Consider the following 22,249-nt stretch of genomic DNA (forward strand, 5'->3'; position numbering starts at 1 on the left):
GCCTTATTAGCCCCTTGGGAATTTAACCATTACAGTGAGATATACAACCCCCACCTATTTGTAATCAAAACCTGGGTTAAATCCCACTCTTGTTAACACACTGTGTGCAAAGCCCTTAATTGGACAGAACTGAAACTGTACACCCAACTATGTCAAGCATCTCACAAATGCTCGCGCGCACACACACATACACCCAAAGAGGTTCACATGAAACAGTGCCACCTGCTGGACTTCCTCTTAACGACAGGGAACAGAAACAGACTTCAGACACATGTTGATATGTGACAATACTTCTGGAGTATAACATCTTATCGGTCACTGGAGGATGCCAATCCAAATGATCGAACATCACATGCCTTTATTCCAAGTTGTAACGGATATTACTTATAGGGTAAGAAATGTAAATATAGTATAAACTATGAAATCATAGTGACATACACTCAGTATTATGCTTGCATGGTTTGGGCAAAGAAGAAGGTTGTAATAAAGTGTTAATACTAATGTAATGGAATAGTACTTTTTATTTTAATTAAATATCACAATTAAATGACATATGTAGCCTTCATATTTATATAGTACATATATATATATTATACATCATAGATATTTATATCCATATTGTAATACTAATATTTTATTTTGTACATTTATCTTTTGTAGCCTAAATAAACTAAAACTGAAACAAACTATAGGCCCACTACAAGTTCTTACAGAATACCTACTGAAATACAATAAGAATATTATGGTAACCCCGCAGAGCAAAGGGCTGAAGTGGGGCACAAGTTAGCATTTATGGGCGGAAAAGACAAGCAAAGCTAAAAGATGAAAAGCATGCGGAACATGGGTGCAGCCTTCAAACACAAAAGACCCCTTGCTGATCAACAGCACCCCCATCTTCCTTTAAAAGCCGCCCCCTCCCTCTCCAGCCCCCCCTTTCCCTGGTCGAGGTGCATTGTGGGGAGGAAAGTCGTTGCCATTCGACCTCTGCGGGGCCTGCGCGGACGCAGCGAGAACCCTGAAATTCATTATGCGTTTAAAACCTTTATTTATTTCCGCATAACCTACATACTCTCACCGGGAGGGCCAAAGCGGAGAAAAGAAACGACGACGGTCCATCTCTTTCGGAAGAATACATCCTTTACCACACATTATTTTTGTCGGAGGGGGATACTGTTGAGAAAGTGAAGATTATAATATATATTAAGAAAAAATGTCCGGTGAGAGAAACCGCAGGTCGCTGGCTTTCCGAGGAGGTGGATTAGCTGGGTTAACGGGTTCCAGCGGTATCGGTGGGGGGAACTGTAACAGCTGGGAGGCCCCGGCCTGTCAAGACCGACAGTTTAACGGGAACAGGCCGGATCAAGAAGAGGACAGGGATCTGGGGGCGAAGGGATCATCGCAGAAGAGAGTGGAGGGCGCTGGATCTGTCAGCGATAGCACGGAACCCGAGGCGGAGGAAGAAGAGGACCCGGAAGGGGGCAGCTGGGCAGCCGTGGAGGGCGACGATCGTGTCGGCTCGGTGGGAGACGAGGACGGGTCCAGGGAGGGGAGTAGCTTGACAGCAGGGAACGGTCCCAACAACGCCGACGGCCAAGAGTCGGGAAGCGGAGCGACGACTGGAGGCGAGACGGGATCCAGGAAATCTGGCGTAGAGATGAGACCGCAGACGCTGCTTCAGAAACATTCACTATTCCACGCTTCGTGGTTGCAAGAATTTCCATGGCTAAAATTTTGCCAGGAGACGGGAGTCATGTCCTGTTCGTGGTGTCACAACATTGCCACTAAAAACAGCGACGAGCTTGTCAAAGGCAGTCGCAACTACAAACGGGCCTTGCTCCTGAGACATCACCTGTCTTCTGAGCACGGAAGAAATGACCCCACCAAACAGGTAACGTTAGCTCAAGTCCGTGACGGTTTCGCTCAGGTACTTAACGTTAACGTAACGTATCCTTACTTAACTTACCTGTCACACATTTGAGATAACATGTGACTATTTGTTTTGTTTGTCCCTAGTAACTACACTTTTTTTTTTTACAACTTTAAACACAACGAAGGCGAAAATAGGCCAATACCTAAGCTTCACAATCCCTCCCCCGGGCTGATTAGCTAGCATCAGCCTGCTAACCTGAGCTAACAACTAGCTTAGCCGTGTAGCCGCTTGTAGCTTCGCTGTCTATCTGGAGGTAGATGACCAGCGACGGCGGTGGAAACCCCCTAGCGAGGCTAATGTCGACTGAGTTACAGAATGGCAAAACACAGAACCACTTCTAAATGAGAGCGACACGAATCTGTCGGATTCACTTGCCGTGTAAAATGTTGAGTGTCTGTCCACTCATCAGTCAAGTGACATGCTCAGACCTGCACCAGTATGACACCTGCTATCACACCGGAGGCTGTTTCTCTGAATGAAGGATTAACTTCATGTGGAAAAATTACTGTCACTCATTTTGAAAAACTCTAAAAAAATCAGTAACAATTAGTGGACAGTGGCAGTGTTGTGGAATACTTCTTGTTTGTTGATGTACACTGTACAGCACACCCTTTTATTGCATCAGCAGCTGTCTTAATTGCTAGCTTGCTAGAGGTCACACAATGGCAAGGGCTCGACCCTATTAGCCTTTGAGGAACCGCACCCCTACCCAACCCCCTCCCCCCCTCTTGGCCTCTCTTGCAGTTCTGCTGGCTGGCAGTACCGGGTGACCTCTGAGCGCATTTCTTCCTCCTCCACCTCCTCCTCCCTATGGGGAGCTAAATTAGAGGCATTGTGTTAGAATGACCCCCCAAAATCCATAGATGGTGTCACTTGCAGGGCTGGACAAGAGAAGAGGAGTAAATCATGTTGCCTGGAGCCTGACAGCTCGCCTGGTTCATATGCAGCCTATTGAATAGGCATGAATGAGTGAAAAGGATGTCAGTGAAATAAAAGGACACAGCATCACCTGACTCGGTCATCCACACATTTGTGGATTACTGGGTTCTAGTGGTATATCTTTGGGGCATATTTTATGGTTAAGACCCCATCCTGTATACACAAGACTGAAACCATACTAATTGGAAAATTACCTCTCTTTATTTCATTGGCATATAAAGTCTGTGTGGTAAGCTTGAGGCAGGTTTGAAGTTATTGACAGTGTCCGTATATTAAATGCTTTTAATTCAAAACAACCAAGCCACTTTTATATTTGGTGAACTGTGTCTTTATTGATGTGTTTTAGATGTTTTTTATGGGTTTGTTGTTTTTATTGCTGTGCAGGCAACATTTCTACGATATTCCTTCAGAGACCTCATAAAAACAGGGAGTGCATATTGCCTGAACAATTGGGTGCCAAAGGGCATTTCTCCCGTCAGACCTATATTTGAAAAAATAAACTTACTGTTACTTACTGTTCCGTGTGCCTTGTTACAGCGGACCTCCTATCCTGACAATGGTCTGTGTTGTCAGGGAAATTAAGAGCGGGGTGCTATTTGACTCTAATTTTGTGAGCGAAGAGGATTGCACTACCACATTTAGTTCCTTCCGTTGCACACGCAATCACTAATCAGAATGACTTAAAGTGATCCACTAACTTTGTACACATCTCTAATTGGTAAGGAGAGCAGTAAGAGTGGATTAGGGGCTTGGTGTGGCTTTTCCCTAGCAACAAGGACCCTAGACACTACTGAGAGGTTATCCAGACCATTTCCTCATGTAGAATAGAGGTGGGAAGATAAAGTCCCGTTGTTGCGCTATTGGAAATGAAAACTGAATTATTTTTTTGCGGTTGATATTCCTCAGATTCGGGTTTTCTCTTGAAACTGCCCTTTTTATAAAACGACAGTTGTCATATATACAAGACTGTTGAGATAATGATCGGCAGTGTATGTTGAGCAAGGCAGCATTGTGAAGTAGTACATTAAAGGGGAATTATGGTGCGAGGTAATGTCTTGTTCTATTTACCCATTCCTGACGTTAGTCAGGCCCCTTCTGCATTCGTTAAAGCTAACTCAATTAGCCCTAGCACACCAGGGCAGCTGTGGTGAATGTGGGTCTCCTTGGAGAAGGGGGCCGTTGTCCTTAATTCTCTTAGGCTGTCTTGTGCTCAGATTGTTCCTTATGCTCACTGGTAAAAGTTTAAGATGAGACAAAAGTAAACTATCGGTTCCCTTAGATCAAATATGAGATCACACATATGGGACGCATATAAGTCAGTTTTATTGTCTAGTAACAGTTTATTCTTTGTTCACAAATTGATGAAAGGTAATGTCAGACCGACATTCATGGTCACAGAGTAATCCCTTGTCCTCACCATTAGAGATTATTCAACAACTGTAGTTCCATATATAAATCGTAACACACATTGGTACAATGCATAATTGCAGCATAAAGTTAGTTGCACTTCTCTCCACATCCAGCTTCTTTCTCTCTAACACACTTTTGCACTTCCTTGTCTCTCTCATGTATGTTCTTTGCTTCAACGTCAATAACAAATTTAATTTTCATCACTAATACAGACACCTGTTTCCTTAACTTGTTCAATATCCAAACTGCATTCAATCCGGGGCCAGGATGAGGCTCCCGAAGTCATGTTAGACGATCCATGTTGCCCCATTCAGTTTGACGGCCAAACAAATGTTACCTGCATCACTGTGTTGTCTGAATGGGGTGTAAGATAGGATAACGCAACACTTTATTGATCCCCGGGGGAAAGTGAGATATTGGGGACCTATACAAGTCTTTTACACCCCCAAACACAACACCCATTGTTAACAGCGAGTCTCCCCGAAAGGAAAGGAGACCCACCCATTGCTGTCTGGTGTCTGCCAGATAGATGGGATGTTTATTGGGGGCCACAGGTCAGGGGAATGGGGTGGAGTGGAGCCAGAGGGAGAATTCTTGTTGAATCCGTCAGTGACTCTTCCTTCCCCTCGTTTTCTTTCACCCCCCATCTCTGCCTCTTCTGTCAGAGCATTGTTAGGAGGCCGGGACACACTCAGTGCAGCACTCCCACACCTTGGGCCAAACGCACACTACGGTATTGTTCCAGCTTCTGGGGACAGACTGGTTAGATGAGGAGGGGGGGATTGAGGGAAGCAGACAGTTAGATGTAGGGAGTTAGTGAAAGACCGGTGGAGATAGCCTCAGGGTCGGGCTGGTCATGGGATTGATGGTGGGTGGGGTAGATGAATGAGGGGATGGAGGCAAACATGTAGGGGTAAATGGTAAACAAAAACTGGTTCCAGTGTGTCATGTTTCATGGGAACAGTGCTGTATCACATGATCTGTTAAGAGGTCTGCCTGACTGTGGCCAGTGCTCCACTGACTCAAATTTGTGACCATCTTGTTTTGTTTAATCCACCTGTAAATCAATTCTTATTGGCCGTTCACTGTCTGTTTTGAAGCATCCATGTTAGACCTAGATCAAAGGATTCTTCTGCAACCCAGCGCCCTCTTTTGTTCTTCTGCCCCTAGCATCTCTGGCTCAAATAAAAACCTAGCCACGTCACAACTGGGGGAGGTTGATATTGTCCCCACATTCTCTCTTGGCACAGGCTGCTTTTGCCTTTAAGCATCTGCTATGTAGGGTTGGTCTGCTGGTTCTCTAAGCTCCCAGCTCACACGTGGCACATCTGGAGAAAGGATGATGCTGCTGATGAGGCCAGTATGGAGCAACTTATCCAGTACCAGGCTGTCCTAGTCTGACTCCAATACACACACACACACACACACACACACACACACACACACACACACACACACACACACACACACACACACACACACACACACACACACACACACACAGCTCATATCAGAACTGCTAGACAAAGACTTATCTCTCTGGCCTGTTTCGTTGCTATGTGTAATGGATAAAAGCTGTGGGGAGTCCTGGGGTTTTGGGGTGGGATGACTCGTTAGACAAATTCCCAGGTACTAGGAGTCTGAGAACACTTGTGTATTTATGAAAGCTCTAACCTTGGCTCTTTTTTCCCTGTTCAATCCTCGCCATCTTATGTATTTTTGTTGCAGGACACTAAACATTATTCATCTTCCAGTTAGCCCAGCAAATTGAAAGTATGTTGGGTTTACACTTCAAAAGAGGAGAGCAGTACACAAAAACAAAGCAGCAAAAACCGCGTGAGACCACCACCAATCCAACTCCTCTTGTTGTGATAGCACTCCTGCCCTTCACCACACCAATATATTCCAGCACAGTACTCAACATGATGGCCAAGCCCCTCAAAAGGCTTTGATGTGTATGTCATGGAATATTTTTTCTCCCCATCCTCTCCGCCTCACCCACATTCACCCTGGCTCCTTTTCTATGCTTGCGAGTGGGAGATGCTGTGTAATAAGAGAGTGAGTGCCAAGCCCTTTTACAAAGGCCCACAGTGAGTGGACAATGAGCCTCGGGGAGAACATGGGCTATTGTGAAGGCTAAAATGGGGTGACCCAACTCCTTCGCTCTCTCTCTGGCGCTGGCTTTCCGGCTCCCTCTGCTCCACATTTTCTCCTCCGCCTTTTTTCTCGAGGCTCAAGGTCTCGCTCACTCAATCTCCGCCTCATGCTCTCCCTCGTTCTCTTTGCGCGCGTGTTATCAGGCCTTTCGCTTTTATGCTTCAACCATTTTGCATCGTCGTTTCACACTTCTATCAGCTTCATTACTACTTTTTTCCCCCATCAGAACTCAACATTTCTGCTCTCTTGTCTTCAATTATTCAATTATTTTCTGTCCCTCTGTTCTCCCTTTATTTCTTCTAGCCTGCAAAGTACGTCCAATCCCCCCCCCCCCCCCCATTCTGCCTCTCATTTCATTCCATCCCATCTCTCTTCCATCTCTCCCCCTCCAGCTGTGGCAGAGGATGATAAGCCCCCCTATACTATCCTGTGTGCCCAGGCTGCCCTGGACAAGAGCTGCAGTGTGGAGGGAGTGGGGGTGGGAGCTGGGTGGGGTGGGGTGGGGACCTCAGAGAAATGGATTTAATCTGAATTACTCGAGCTGAAACCCCAGCTGTGTGCATGTGTAGGCAGCTTGATTTGTGTGTGTGTACGTGCGTGTGTGCGCAGAAGAGATGGTGGTGGGTGGGGGCAAAAATGCAGAGCTCAAGCAATGTGAATTATTCTGGATTAGGACATCTGCTGTGCAATTCTAAAATGAGCTGGGGTTGTATGGTGTGTGTAGAGTGTCAAAATTGTAATGTTGACTTCTGTACATGCAGGGTGTATATACATTTTGGGTTGTGTTTTTTTTTTTATTGGGCTGTGTATTTTTTACATGTATGCATATGAGTCAAGCCATGTATTTTTGCATATGTAAGCATACGCATACACGTGTATACACTCCCCTCTCCTCTGCTCCGTACCAGGCTGGCCCTCTGCCCTGTTAAGGGGGAGCAGGGGAGGGGGAGTGGTGCTGTTACAGGGTAGTTCTATGCTTCTGCCAGTTCCCCTCCCATCCCACAGCCACGTTGTGTGTCCTGCTTTGGACACTTGTGTGCCCTCCTCCAGGTCTAATTATGGCCCGGTTTACATCCAGCTTCCAATTTAAAGAGATTATTTAACTGTATAGGAGCTAAATGTGTGTAAAATTCTAAATCTTACAAGTCTGATTTCCATTCTAGCTTTGGTGGTGATAACCTACAGTAAATTGGAAAGTGAAACTGCCTTTGTCTAGAGGTCTTCTGAAAACCAAGAAACTTTCTTGTGTTACTAGTGAGTTATGGCAAATTGACAAAACAAATTTCTCACTGTCGCTTTAAAGGAAATGACTTATGATCAGTGATGCTAATTTGTCCACTGATTTAAAGAACACCCACTGAATAAGCTGTCTTTTGAGGTGTCAATGTTGTTTTAAACTTTTGATTGAAAATGTTTACCCCACTATCACTGTAGCTGTGCACCCTCAGCTCAGAGTCAGTGAAGGCAAAAAGTTTGGGCACGTATGGGCCTGTCGAAATGCATTCTAAAAAAATATAGAAAATCATTAGTTAAAATATAATTAGGTGAGCGGGAAAGTCTTCAGCAAATCAAAACCGTACAGTCGTTTGTCGAAAGCACGGAATATTGCGGTCTGATTGTAAAATAAATGGGGTAGATCTCTCCTAATGTACATCTACAAAGGGAAATACATTGCCTGTATATGTTAAATTACATTCTTTCGGGATTTATTAATCTGTGACCTGTTTCTATTAGAAGTTGTGGAATTTAAGTTTAATGGAGGAAATGAATTTATTGTAGGGCTATGTAATACTACCTAGCCTTAAAATAACACACCTTTTCGTTACCTCTCTCCCATCGGCTCCATTACAGAAGCCTGTCAAACCGGTTTCACCCCTAGGGCAGGTGTGTTAGTGTCACACCAGGAACCCCGAGGGTGTATGTCTGTGTGTCTGTTTTGTATAGACAGAGTTACATGAAGGGAAAATATATTTGTGTATGCATGCATTGGTGCTTGCTTTTGCAAATTAGTTGTGCGCGCACACGTCTCCTGCAATAATGTTTCTCTTTCTTCCTCTCTTTCACGTAAAAGGAGATGGTGAGGCCCTCAGACAATGCCAGCCCCTCCACTAACTCCTCAGAGGAAGACTACCGCAACAAGCCCAATGAGAACTCCTACTGTTACCAGCTTCTCCAGGAGCTGGACAAGCAACGCAAAAGTGGCATCCTCTGTGATGTCAACATAGTCGTCTCGGGCCAGGTGTTCCGTGCACACAAGAACATCCTGGTAGCGGGCAGCCGCTATTTCAAAACCCTTTACTGTCTGACCAAGAGCGAGGCCCAGGACCAAGCCACGGTCACGCACCTGGATGTTGCGGCGGTGCAGGGCTTCTCAGTAATCCTCGACTTTCTCTACTCCGGGAATCTGCTGCTCACAAGCCAAAACGCCATTGAGGTGATGTCTGTTGCAAGTTACCTACAGATGACAGAAGTTGTACATTCGTGTAGGGCTTTTATAAAGGATGCCCTGAATATAAGCATCAAGCAGGAGGCTCCTGATTCAGTGGTGGTGGACTACAACAAGAGGCAGATGGTGTCCAAAGAGGGACAGAGAGGGCTGGACCGGAAGCCGAGCAACTTCTGGGCCACAAGCATCCTGTCAAAGCTGTCGATCAAGGCCAGCAACAACCAAGGAAAGGAAGCAATGGAAGAAGACGAAGGCGGCAGGGTGAAGGAGGAGACCAGCGATATAGAGGTGACAGTGGTTGGGGGTGAGGGCTGTGCCCTTGTGACCCCCGGAGCCTCTGGTAACTGGACCCACAACGACAACTCGTCTGATTCAGCAGAGACCAATGAAACACGGGCGGCGAGTGGCCAGGTGCAGGTATTCGTCTGGAACGAGCCAGCCACGGGTGGAGCTGCAGCAGCACCCGCAGCTATAAAGCGAGAAGCACCGGATGCTGCAGCTGGAAGCGGACGGAGGAAAAAACAGACCACCACCCGGCGTTTTGTGTACAACTTTCCACCAGAGCCTGAAGAGGGATTTGATGAGGGGATGTTCATCCAGCCCTCGGCCTCTTACCCCAGAGAGGACTTCTCTTCCCTCTCCGAAAATGCTGGTATGACACACATTTGTACCTCTCAACACACCTCACACAGTCCCAGTCGGTAGCCTATAATATATGCATAGCTTTCACATTTTACTCTTGAATTTCTTATTCCTAGAAGACATGCTGGAAATAGACATTTTTCTACCTTTTATTATGTATGAAAAGCTGTGTTAAGTCAATAGACGGGGACTCAGTGTAGCATTTTATATAATGTAGAGCAGTCAGTTAACATGCTTTACATGTTTATGTAGCCTTTAGTGCATTAAGCTCAACATCATGGCAAGGGTCAAGGAAGAATGTTATTAAAAGAGGTGGTTGTAACTTTTTATGATGAACAATCCTGCCAAACTTCTTCATTGGCAAGGAGATCCTAAAGGAGAAATACAGTGGTATAAATAATCAGATAACCCTTTTTGAGGCTTCTTTAGCTACCTATAGTAGACCACATAAAGGCCCTGTGCACTATGTAACTGTGTGCATCCCTATACTGCTTTTGAGATGCATCACGATTATGTCTGCAAACTTAACCTAAAGCTACTGCTAATTGGAGACCAGTTATGTCAGGGAGGTAGCATCATTAGCTGGTTTGATGCCTCTCTCTGCCTTATGCTCCACCCACTCCCCCATCCCTATCGGTTTAACCTTAAATGACCGTGACATTCAGTTTCTTCTTGTTCCAACACTTCCTTGCAGCTAAATGTTGCTCACACAAACCCAGACACTGTGTTTTCATGGCTGCGCCATTGTATCAAATATCGTCGATGTTGAGCAAATAGATTTACGTAGATTTTAAGTATTTAAAATGAAATTCTGTAGGTTTGAACAACGCTTGTCAGCACACCATGCATTTGTAATGATTACCCACCAGGGGGTCAGTGGGGCTGAAGAGGATAACCCTTATAGGCCACGTGATGTCAGTATTTGATCCTCTGTTTGCGGTCTTCCAGCGCGTAAAATTTTGCACCATTTTAATCTAGAACTGGAACATCACACTGTATCACACTACCTCAAATTTAGGAATGATATTTAATCATGTCACACCCATGATTATCGATGTAATTCAATGCTAATAAGCGAAGCCTTGGCCACCCACAGTGGGTAACACTGGCATAATCATCAAATTATTGATCACGTCAAAAAAAGTAAAAAAAAAAGTAAACTTGGACCTAACAGCAGGGGTAATTGCTTATCAAGCGTAAGTCACGCCCCAGCAATGATCTCTGCTAATCACATCAGAGTGGGGGGCTAGCGAAAGCACAGATGTGTTGCCACATCACGGCTGACATTTGTTATACAGGAAATGAAACATTTTGTAAGGTTAAGATCGCTATGTTATGTTTTATAGAAGAAAATGAGATGTCAATATTTTAAGTGAGTAGGAGAGAGAATTAAAAGCCATTTCTTCATGGGATAAAAATATATAATTTGCACTGTCTCACATTAACGTTCAGAACCCACACTATTTGTTGTGGTTGGCAAAAACATAAGTGGCTTTCACTCATTCAATCAGAATTTTCAAATTTACTTAATAAAACCTTGGCGCTCCTTGTCGTCTTTTTTTCTCTTTATCCATTGATACCTTCTTCTTTCTGTCCCTTAATCTATCCATCGCTCCATCCATCCTATCCACATGCAGCGTAGCGCTCTTAGTAATCTGTTCTCTCAGCTCCAGCCTTCTGTTGGCTCCATTAAGCGCAACTCTCCATGTAACCATAATGATATCACATATTAAGTGGAGTGGTATGGATGAGCAGGAGGGGGGTGTGGGAGGCCCAACGGGGTGTGGGGGGAGAGAGAGGGAGAGAGAGAGAGAGAGACCATCCCTAATGCAGGGAAGTGAAGAAGCAGGGGAAACATTTCTCCCCTCAGGCCTCCATAAATGCACGTCAGTGCTCTTAGTGCCTCCAACTCCTCGTAGGGCTCTTTTTTTTTAATGTGTGCACGAAGTGATCCAGGGTTTTGTAACAGCCTACAGAGACGCTCACTTAGAGACTGAGTTGGTCCACATGTGTGCTAACTCCTCGCCATTTTCTCTTCGTGTGTCTTTGTTGTTTAGCTCCGTGTCTCTTTTTAATGTATACTACGTTTCCAAATAAAGATATGGGCTTCAAGCAGGCTGTTAGTCACAGTAAAAGGTTTCAAGGCAACTGTTTACCCCTAAATTATAGTTTTGTATTCAAAAGTCCATTTACCTCAAACGGTTGAATTCATTCATACAGGCGTGTTTACAGCAGAAATGTAGATCTGTGAATATTTAGTCTGTGTAGACAGGATCATCCAAAAAAACCCTCCCCTCAATCTTGACAGCCAAATCCCTTATTGCTGTTGTGAAGAACATTGAAGTCTAGACCTGATAGACCGCTCTGTTGTTTAACATGTGTGTGAGCTGGTGTCTAAAGAATTTGAGGCAAAAATGTGCTGTTTGATGTCAAAGTGAGAGGAGGGTCTTATTTTGCTGAGTTTTTTTTTCTTCAAGAAATTGAATAGAAAACTGGTGTAGTTTCAATATTGTGAAGTTGCATTTCTTTTTCTGTGGGTTGTTCATCAGTGACCTCCAGACTGTATGTGGCGTTTTTCAGTTCCTGTTGTAAGAAAAGTGTTTTCTGAACGGTTTTTCGGTTCCCTTTTAAGAGGAATGTTCAAAAAAAAAAAACAAGGTGTGTGTGGCTCAACTACATCAAAGTTGTAGATTTGGTGAGGTGAGACAGACGAGAGGACAGAGCTCAGTCTGCAGTGCTAAGTCCATTTCAGTTGTTGAATCTAGATTCAAGACTTATCTTTTTAGCCAAGCCTTTTTTTTATTGACATAGCTTTTTGCTTTGTTTTGCAGAGTTTTTTGGTTGTTGCTTAAAATCAATTATTTATTATTATTGGTTTACAGTAATGTGATATGTAGTCGTATGTACATTGGTCATATTTTTCTCCACACTGTAAAAGCTTCTTAGCCTTGCCTTCAAGTCTTACAAACAAACTAGCTGACCTACAAAATCTGTTGTTATTGTGGAGGAGCTAATGAATTAATCAGGTTTTGAATAGGGTTTTAAAAAATTATACTTGGCAGTTTTCACCATATCTCCTGAGATGGTCCAGTACCATTTATGGACAGAAAGCAATTTGTCAGTGTTTCCCACAGCCTCTCTCTGCTGCTCTAGACTTGATTACTCTCGTATTGCAGCCCAGTGCTCACTTGTTGTGACTTGCTCTGGATATTTGTGTCACCTGATGTCCAAATGTTAGTTCTACTTTGCTGAAATATTAGGTTACAAAGTAAATATGAGAATGCATACAAAAGTCTACTAAAAGTTAATAGATTATTATATAGAGGTTGTTGATATACACACAGTTCTGCAGGAGAGACTAGGAACGGTTTACAGTTTTGCTAGTGGACACAACTAAGCACCAAAAACCTGTCTTTTGTTTGTGAGAGGCTCACTGTAAAAACAGACAGCCCTCTTACATGGTTAGTCGCCCTTTGCTTGCATATTTCTGATTGAGCCTGTGAGCAGTCATCCACCAATATTAGCTGCCCCAGTTTCCCACAGTGATGTCACTCGTTTGGCTCTCATTTTGCTCCAGTTTGATCTGAGCGCTCATGCTCCAAGGATGGAAACAACGTAGCCCAAATGGTGGGATTTAAAAAAAATCTCTGGTGTTTGTCCCCCCTTTCAAAATATGTGCTTGTTTTTTAAGTCTTTGTTTGTCTTTCATTTTTTTTTTTTTTTCATCAGGTAATATGTTATAGGGCTGCAACTGATAATCATTGTCTTTATTAATTCATCTACTGATTTTTGTTCTCAATTTAATGTAGTCTTTAAAATGCCAGAAAACAGCCTGAGCCCTATCTTCATTTTCACGTGTCTTGTTTTGTCCGACAAACAGTCCAAACCCCCAAAAATATTCAGTTTTTTTTAAATGATTGATAGAAACCAACCTATATATGGCATTTTGCTCGTTTTTATCAAATAGCTCTAGTTTCTAATTTCTGTTTCTCAACTAAATTGATAGATTCACCTTTAAAATGTTATTACACATTTACATGCTTATTTAACATAAAATCTGAAAGTGAAACTTATTTTCTTATATCATTAATTTATTTGAAAATTATTGGTACTGGTTTAGAAAAAGACAAAACCGTGACAAATATAACTGCAGAGACAGCAGGTGTTGGAGGTAGACCATTTACAGGGTCACAGGGAGGCTAGTGTTGTGGAAAATAACAGTTGGAAGTGAAGGGTGGTTTCAGCAATATAAGCACTTTGCCATTGCTGTCTGCTCTCGCCACACTGACCCACAGCCAACACTTGGCCAATAAATTCTTGGGTCTTCTCCAAACAAGATGGCTGGATTGTTTAAAGGGTGGGTGCTGCACACAGACACACACACGCAGGTGAAATGCTTTTGCATACACAATAGTCTCCATTGAAGATGGACACACACACACACACACACACACACACACACACACACACGCATACAATAACTTCCCCAATCCCTGTGAGGTGCAAAGCCGCCAGGGTCTGTCCATTCCCTCCCTAATCCATTCTAATGCACTGGGGGTGTCCTCACTATTCCAAATATTGACCTAAGGAGAATGGACACACACACACGCTCACATTCACAGGGGCGTGTCTTTAATGGGCTCTAAGCGCTAATGCTGGAGGAACAGGACACACACACAGGTGCTCACACACAAGTGCTTACAAAAGCCAAGTGTAAGATGAGACGGCGTGAGGGATCAACTCTCATTCTCTAATTAACCCCTTCCCTGCTGCAGCCCTGGTTAAACCATTAGTTTGTTGCTCTAGCCTGGGGCGCACACTGCTTTACATATAGTAGGAGGTGTGTGTGTGTGTGTGTGTGTGTGTGTGTGTGTGTGTGTGTGTGTTAACTGTACCTTCCATTGTGTCATGTGGGGGTGGTTAGTTGTGTACACGAGGCGTTGTGAGGTGTGTGCAACCCCCCCCCCCCCCCCCCCCCCCGCCCTTCCAGGCTCTCAACCACCTCTCATCTCTCTTTCTCCCTCTTGCTTCTCTTGTCCCTTCCCCCTTTCCCAGAGCTGGCCAATCAGATCCCGTATAGCATCATGCAAGACTTACAGCAAGGGGAGTCCTGGGAGAATGGTAAGACGCGGCACTCTCTAGAGCAGGCTACTTCAATGAACCTTGAAATCTAAACTAAAATGCATCTTCTTAAATGAGTGTGGGCAGTCAGCATGTCTCCTCGAGTATTTAAGGACTCATGTTCAACCTGCAGTTAAATGCGTAGTCTGCACACACAAAATAGTTATCTCCATGTCAGGGAATGAATGTGTAAAGTCAAAATGACAAATTTGCCTTAAATGGGTGGTGGGGAAGCCAGTTGTCTGCAGTACACCAGGCTGTGTCTCAAATCCAAATTGTGTTCACAATTGTCAAAACAAAGTATACTCAAAAATGAAAGCATGCATGCCATTAAAAAAAAATACTCGTTACAATGCATTGCACAAACCAAACAGAGGAGCTGGTCACAATTTTTTAAAATAAGTGTGGATGGTGGTAAAATAGCTTTGTGAATACCAGAGAGAACAAAATTTAAACAGTTATATCTTTACAAATCTTTTGTCAGTAAGTCAGTTTGATTGACATGGGTTGAGACCGCAGCTAAAGGGTCATGAAGGAAGGCACAGGAAAGGAAGCTGCAGTCAGATTACGTTAGAGGCCAGCAAGGTTATATCTAAAACTATGAAACTAAAGTAAAACATTTAACTTCACTGTAAGTAAATTCAAAAAAGTCAGGTGCTTGTAATTCGTACCCTCTGAAGGCTATTTGTTATCTGCTCTGCAACGACAGATCGTGACAATTAAATTTCATCCTAAACCTCAAAAGCTTAAATTAACAGCTTGTTGCACTTCCACAAGGTGCTTCTCTGCACACAACGGGAATACACAGGTGACCTGCTTCTCATCAACCCCCCGTCCTCCCCTCCTCCCCCTAGCAACCTGCCCTGACAACGCCTCTGTTGTGTGCTCCCTGGCTCAAACAAAAGGCCTGGCCCTGTTACCCCACTCTCTCAACAGTGAAGACTAGCACTCTGTTTGCAGCCTTTTTTGTCAAAATCAAAAGATTGCTTTTTTATTTGTAAGCCCAGCTGTCCTCAGTGGCTTGTTAGCATAAACATCCCAAAATGGGGCTCATGAAGACTATGCTGGCGTCAGGACACCTTGATTTCTTTCTTTTTTACACACTGAAACATAAAACATGTGATACCGTGTGCTCTAGCATTTAAACAGTATGATAGCCAAGCTTGATGGATGGTGTTTTTTCTCATTTTTGGATTGTGTTTTTTTTTTTTTTTTTTTTTAGCTTTTCTAAAGGTGTATGATGCAAATTGCTAATCATATATTATAGAACATATCCAAGACTGTGTGCACTTCAGCAGTTTTCCATAATATTGCTTTAAACATGTAGTACTGGGTAATTAGTATTAGGGTATATATAATGTAGCTACAGATTGACACAGTTTCTTAATATAATGAGGCAGAGGCACTAAATTATGAGTTGCCATTGAGTATCTTACACACTGTATTATTATGTATATCCAGTACAACAACAGATTTTGCTGCTTTAGATTCACTGCTAATATGAATCTGTATCTTTACCATCCTTGCTATGGTGAGACCTCAGCATCATTGCAGGCTGGTGCAGACAAGCACCAGTTACTTAGCAACGGCGATTGAGCTAGATGGTGAAGTTTACATGGCTGCCACAGTAATCGGCTGCATCTTAGCAGTTTAACAAACTTCTGTAGCAATCTGTCACTGAAGAAGCTTTTTGTGATGCATCAGTTTGCGGTTTCTTATTCTCTCTAATGGTTACCGCTTCTTAACTCTGTGATTTGATAAACAGGATATTGGTTCCTGACACACCCCTCTCATTACAGGATCTATAAAGGCAAATGCTTTTATGATCATTGTCTTGTTCCATCTCCAGTTTGTTCAAGTAACTTCCTGTCCTGCAGATTGAAAGTTCTCTCAAAGAGTAAACCATAGTTGCATGATGTGAATCCAAAAAATGTGATCTTACCACAAAGCACATCTGTTTGTTGATGACCTTGTGTTTTTCTTTGTCTCTAACCAGGCGAGTCTTCACACCTAGCCCTCAATAAGCTGAAGTGCCCGCACTGTAACTACATCGCCAAGCACCGGCGCACGCTTAAGAGGCACCTGATCATCCACTCGGGCGTACGCTCCTTCAGCTGCGACATCTGCGGCAAGCTGTTCACACGGCGCGAGCACGTAAAGAGACATTCCCTGGTGAGTCCACATATGTACAACAGGATCCGCTCCTCCTTTTACCACACGTGATGTGCATTTTTTTGCCAGATATTACAGCGTTATGGCCACCCTCACATCTTTGTGCTCAAAGGGAGTGAGCGAAGCAAGATGTTTTTTAAAAGCAGAAATGTTTGGCTATGATATCTGTTTTCTAATGTGGTTCTAAAGTGGTGCAAAACAAGTGGATCTCATTTTGTTTAGCAATCCGGAGGCTTTATCATTGCACTGGCAGTAGAACTTGCAAGAAATGTCACATTTCTTGTGTAGAAAAAAGCCAAACTTTCAAATATTTCCAAAATACGTCCAACTATTTGTTTAAATATCATATTGACAGATTAGCAGTGACAAGCAGATCCAAACTTAACAATGGCAACTAACCTCATCTCCTCAACCTCTCTCCCCCTCTCTCCGTCCCTTTTACAGGTGCACAAGAAGGACAAAAAGTACAAGTGCATGGTGTGCAAGAAGATCTTCATGCTTGCAGCCAGTGTTGGCATCCGTCACGGCTCTCGGCGCTACGGTGTGTGTGCAGACTGCGCCGACTCGCACCAGGCCACTCAGGAGGGCCTGGAGGCTATGGAGGGCATGGAGTTTCCTCGCGATGAAGACTTCGAGGGTGAGGAAGGGGAGGACCTGGAGGGGGAAGAACCCACCGACAACGACCAATCAAATTGGGGTGAGGGCAACGGCAGTGCAGCCCCAGAAGAGGACTAAGAATTTTTAACAAGCTTGAGAAACAAAATTTTAAAAAGTTGATGTTTAATATATATGTGTATAAAAACTAGCTGGTAAACAATCAACTCCAAAGTGCTATCAAACCTCGAGGTTACTTAATTGTGCAAGTATATGACAAAGAGATGGATTAAAAAAAGCTTTGGTAGAGTGGAAACTCCAGATGTACAGATTTTAATATTAAAATGTGTCCAACTCTGGGCCCAGTGCCCACAAGAGAAAGATTCTAATGACGAATAATATGATAAATCAGGTTTTTGGTGATGTATTTTTATTTCCTGTTTTTTGGGGGAGAGTTGAGCAGGGTGATGATGTAGTTTTGGAGTTGGAGGGTAGGCCAATCATCTAAAAAAAAAATAAATAAAAAAAGCAAAATGTTAATTATTTAATTTATGAAGAGAGGTTATTATGGTCTTATCAAATGCTATAGTTTTTATTTCTGTTGTTTTGTCTGCAGGCAGAGGCACGGTAGTGGCTGTTGCTTTCTGCACAATCTGAAAGTATATTGCTTGGTGCTTGTAGAAGTACATGGAAGAAGAGCATTATTGTCCACAGGAAGATTTTTAACTCGCTCTGTAGATCCTTTTTAGATGCGCTAAAAATTATTATATTCTTTTCAAAAAATTTTTTTTTTCTTTCCCTGCACAAATCTTGGAACCAAAAAATCTGTTTTGTGACTCTAATGTATCACAGCCATATTTATGATTAATTTAAGAGGGCTGCGATATTGTGCCAAACAGACCGCACACCAAGATTTAGCAGGAAACAAAAACTACTGAATATGCTTTATTAAAAAAAAAAGAAGAAAAAGACATGAGGTTGTTTTTTAAGCAGGAAAAAAGATGAATTTAAAAAAAAAAAAAAGCGAAAGTACAAGGGGAAATGTTATTGCTAGCTTTATACAAATCACGGCGTCACAGTAACACTTTATTATTATTATTAAACAAAAGCATTTGACTTTCACTTAAAGCTTGAATTTTGCCAAATGATGAAACGTTTGGTGCTGTAATGCTTGTCGCAGAATACTGGACCTACAGGCTATATATGATGTTTATAATCATAAAGCTTAAACTGACTCAGTTATAAATATGTAATCAGCTCAAACTATAGAACACTGTTGTGCTACGGCGACTATCAGGTATGCTTTGCCATTGTTTTTAAGCTTTTATTTTATTTAATGTGCGCGCACACACACACACACACACACATACCATTTTGTAGAACTACCGGCAGTACTTCTAATTGACGTTTTGAGGACCTAAGTGGACATCAATACCTGTATACGTTTGTTTATATTTGGTACTGAGTTATATAGTAAATACAGTATATATATTTTGAATCACTTGAACATTGGTTGTTAGCGGGAAGAAGTGTGCAGAAAATCATGATGTGTGACGTTTTAAGTCTGAAAGAACTCCATTTTTCACGTGTAAAAGGTATACAACGCATCATCTGTTTAATTTGATGTAAGTTTGTTTTTACTTTATTTTTTCAGTCTGCCAGGTAGAAAAACACTTTGTTCCACAAAAAGTGAAGCTCTATGGCGCCTCATAGGCATGCACTTACGTTTGTGTTCATGAAAATAATTTTCTTTTATGTTTCTTTGCTTCCCCAAAAGCGGGTCTGAATGGAACTATATAAAAACTGTTGTCTTTCTTCCAATGAGCAACTTTTTTATTAGACATTTTTGTTTTTTGTTATTTAATATTATATATTGACTCCAAAATGCAATCAAGACTGTTAATTTCTATTTGTCCAACCAAAATTCTTGTTTTTAATTGTTATATAATGTATGAGAAAAGCCAGGTGAAAACTTGCTTAGTGTAGAAAATCCTTGCTCGTGTCTGTAATTGTTGAGATTTTTAAATGTTTTTATGCTACAGAATCATTCACTTTACCTTTAGATACATACTTTGTTTAATTTTGTCTTTTCCACAGATATTTCCTTTCTCCTTTTTGTTATTTCAGTAAGCACATATTTTCTAAAGAAACACGGATTGTTTGCGGGTTGAAACCTTGGAACAGCAGTATCTGTTCATATGCAGTGGAATACACAGTATGTACTGAAGTGCTAATGATACAGAAGATGTGTACCTATTTTAAATCATAGAGATATTCAGCCTCTTCGTGTCACTTTTACCTTCACATCACTGTGGGAGGGGTTATATTAAGGAGATATATATATATATATATATATATAATGTTGAGAATATTATTTAACTAGTGGATTTAAGTGGTGGAACACCTTGACAGTCAGCTACAGACCTCCTGGCGTGGTGGTTTATCTCCGTGAACTTTAACCTTCCGCTTTCTCTCTCTGTTCACGCTGTGTGCTTGTTCATCACACCATTCTCTTGTCTTGTTTGTTCTTTTTGATACTATTTACCATCCTACTGATTTTACTGTAATGAATGAAAATCAAAACTATGATGTATCATTTTAGATTTTATGCTGTATTTGTTATATGGACAAAAAAAAAAAACACGAAAAACGAAGCAAAAACACTACAGATGTAAAGCAGAGGTTCTTTTTCCCCAGCTGTATTTTTTTACGCTGTTGCAAAAGGTTGTATTTTTCAATTTCTCTCGAACTTTAACAGTGATGCAAAACTTGGGCCGCGCCTCAGTGCCCTCCGAACACAAAGCAAATTCAGGTTACTCTTTTTACGTTTTTATCAAAGGTTTTCAAAGATGGAACTACATTCTCCTTTTTTCTGTCTGAAATGTACTACTGTTCCTCTCTATACTACATTTTAAGAATAAAACTTTGATATTGCTTTAACCTTCTTGTCCATTTATTTAACTGTAGGAAGACTTTTGCTTGTGTGATGATGGTCAGAACAAATGTTTTCTTTTTTTTCCCCCCTGTTTGGGAAAGCAAACAAAGATATATCCATTTAAGACCAGAGCACCAAAAAAAAACCCAGATGCAGCTCAGACTACAGTGGGGGAAATAAGTATTTGACCCCTTGCTGATTTTGCAGGTTTGCCCACTTACAAAGAATGCAACGATCTATAATTTTAATCATATGTACATTCTAACAATGAAAGACAGAATCCCAAAGAAAATTCCAGAAAAATCACATCATATGAATTTATTAAAATTGATAACCATCTGATGAGGAAAAACAAGTATTTGACCCCCTGGACAAACAGCATGTTAATATTTTGTAGAAAAGCCATTATTGGCCAGCACAGATGTCAAACGGTTTTTATAGTTGGTGACCAGGTTTGTGCACATTTCGGCAGGGATGTTGGCCCACTCCTCCCTGCAGACAGCCTCCAAATCATTCAGGTTCCGAGGTTGTCGCCTGGCAACTCGAATTTTAAGCTCCCTCCAAAGATTTTCAATTGGATTCAGGTCTGGAGACTGGCTAGGCCACTCCAGAACCTTGATGTGCTTCTTCTTCAGCCACTCTTTTGTTGCTTTGGCGGTGTGCTTAGGGTCGTTGTCGTGCTGAAACACCCATCCTCGACCCATCTTCAGCTCTCTCACTGAGGGAAGGAGATGTTGGTCCAGAATTCCACGATACATGGCCCCGTCCATCCTCCCCTCAATACGATGGAGTTGTCCCGTCCCCTTGGCTGAAAAGCACCCCCAAAGCATGATGTTGCCACCACCATGCTTGACGGTGGGGATGGTGTTCTTTGGGTTGTACTCGGTGTTCTTTTCCCTCCAAACACGACGAGTTGAGTTGAGGCCAAAGAGTTCTATTTTGGTCTCATCTGACCACATCACCTTCTTCCAGGCCTCTTCTGAGTCGTCCAGGTGGTGAATGGCGAACTTCATGTGGGCCTGTACATGTTTCTACTTGAGCAGGGGGACCTTGCGTGCGCTGCAGGATTTCAATCCATGACGGCGTAGTGTGTTACCAACCGTTTCTTTTGTAACTGTGGTCCCAGCTGCCTTCAGTTGATTCATCAGTTCCCCCCTTGTGGTTTTGGGATGATTCCTCACCGTTCGCATGATCAGGGACACCCCACGAGGCGAGATCTTGTGTGGAGGCCCAGACCGAGGGAGGTTGGCGGTGGTGTGGTGCTTCTTCCATTTCCTGATAACTGCACCGACAGTTGATCTTTTCTCTCCAAGTTGCTTTCCGATTCTCTTGTAGCCCATCCCAGCCTTGTGCAGATCAACAATCTTGTCCCTGATGTCCGTAGAAAGCTCTTTGGTCTTGCCCATGGTGGTGATGTTGGATGCTGGTTGTTTGGGTGTTGACAGGTGTCTTTTATACAGGTAACGAGGTGAGGCAGGTGTATTTGATATAGATAATTGGTTGGGATTGGGGCTGTGTCTTAAAGAAAGACTAACTGGCTTGTAGGAGCCAGAATACTTGCTGTTTGGTAGGGGGTTATATACTTGTTTTTCCTCATCAGATGGTTATCAATTTTTATAAATTCATATGATGTGATTTTCTGGAATTTTCTTTGGGATTCTGTCTTTCACTGTTAGAATGTACATATGATTAAAATTGTAGATTGTTGCATTCTTTGTAAGTGGGCAAACCTGCAAAATCAGCAAGGGGTCAAATACTTATTTCCCCCACTGTATGAGCCAGGTTCTGATTACCTTTTCCCTTTTCATATATAAAATTGTACTCAGCACTAATGTTGATGTTGCTCTTTAGAGCAGCTTGGCCAATTGCTTGTATTCCACATCCTCCAGAACAATTATTTCAT

General features: G+C 42.6%; 1 protein-coding gene across 2 annotated transcripts; it reads left to right on the forward strand.

Moving 5' to 3' along the window:
* Window positions 1–810: 810 nt before the first annotated feature.
* On the forward strand, window positions 811–20,351 carry zbtb10 (zinc finger and BTB domain containing 10). 2 transcript variants are annotated; one of them, XM_038725912.1, is made up of 5 exons: window positions 812–1,888; window positions 8,508–9,534; window positions 14,580–14,645; window positions 16,642–16,817; window positions 17,262–20,351. In XM_038725912.1, the coding sequence occupies exons 1-5, from the start codon at window positions 1,211–1,213 to the stop codon at window positions 17,550–17,552; spliced, it is 2,238 nt and encodes a 745-aa protein (XP_038581840.1). In that variant the 5' UTR covers window positions 812–1,210; the 3' UTR covers window positions 17,553–20,351. The 2 variants fall into 2 exon arrangements, with proteins under 2 accessions (XP_038581841.1, XP_038581840.1); XM_038725913.1 differs by lacking the exon at window positions 14,580–14,645 and having other exon boundaries at window positions 811–1,888.
* The last annotated feature ends 1,898 nt before the right edge of the window (window positions 20,352–22,249 follow it).

This window comes from Micropterus salmoides, unplaced genomic scaffold, assembly GCF_014851395.1.
Source record: "Micropterus salmoides isolate LMB-PRFRI ecotype aquatic unplaced genomic scaffold, ASM1485139v1 Ms_hic_scaffold_17, whole genome shotgun sequence".
NCBI classification, from domain to species: Eukaryota; Metazoa; Chordata; class Actinopteri; order Centrarchiformes; family Centrarchidae; genus Micropterus; species Micropterus salmoides.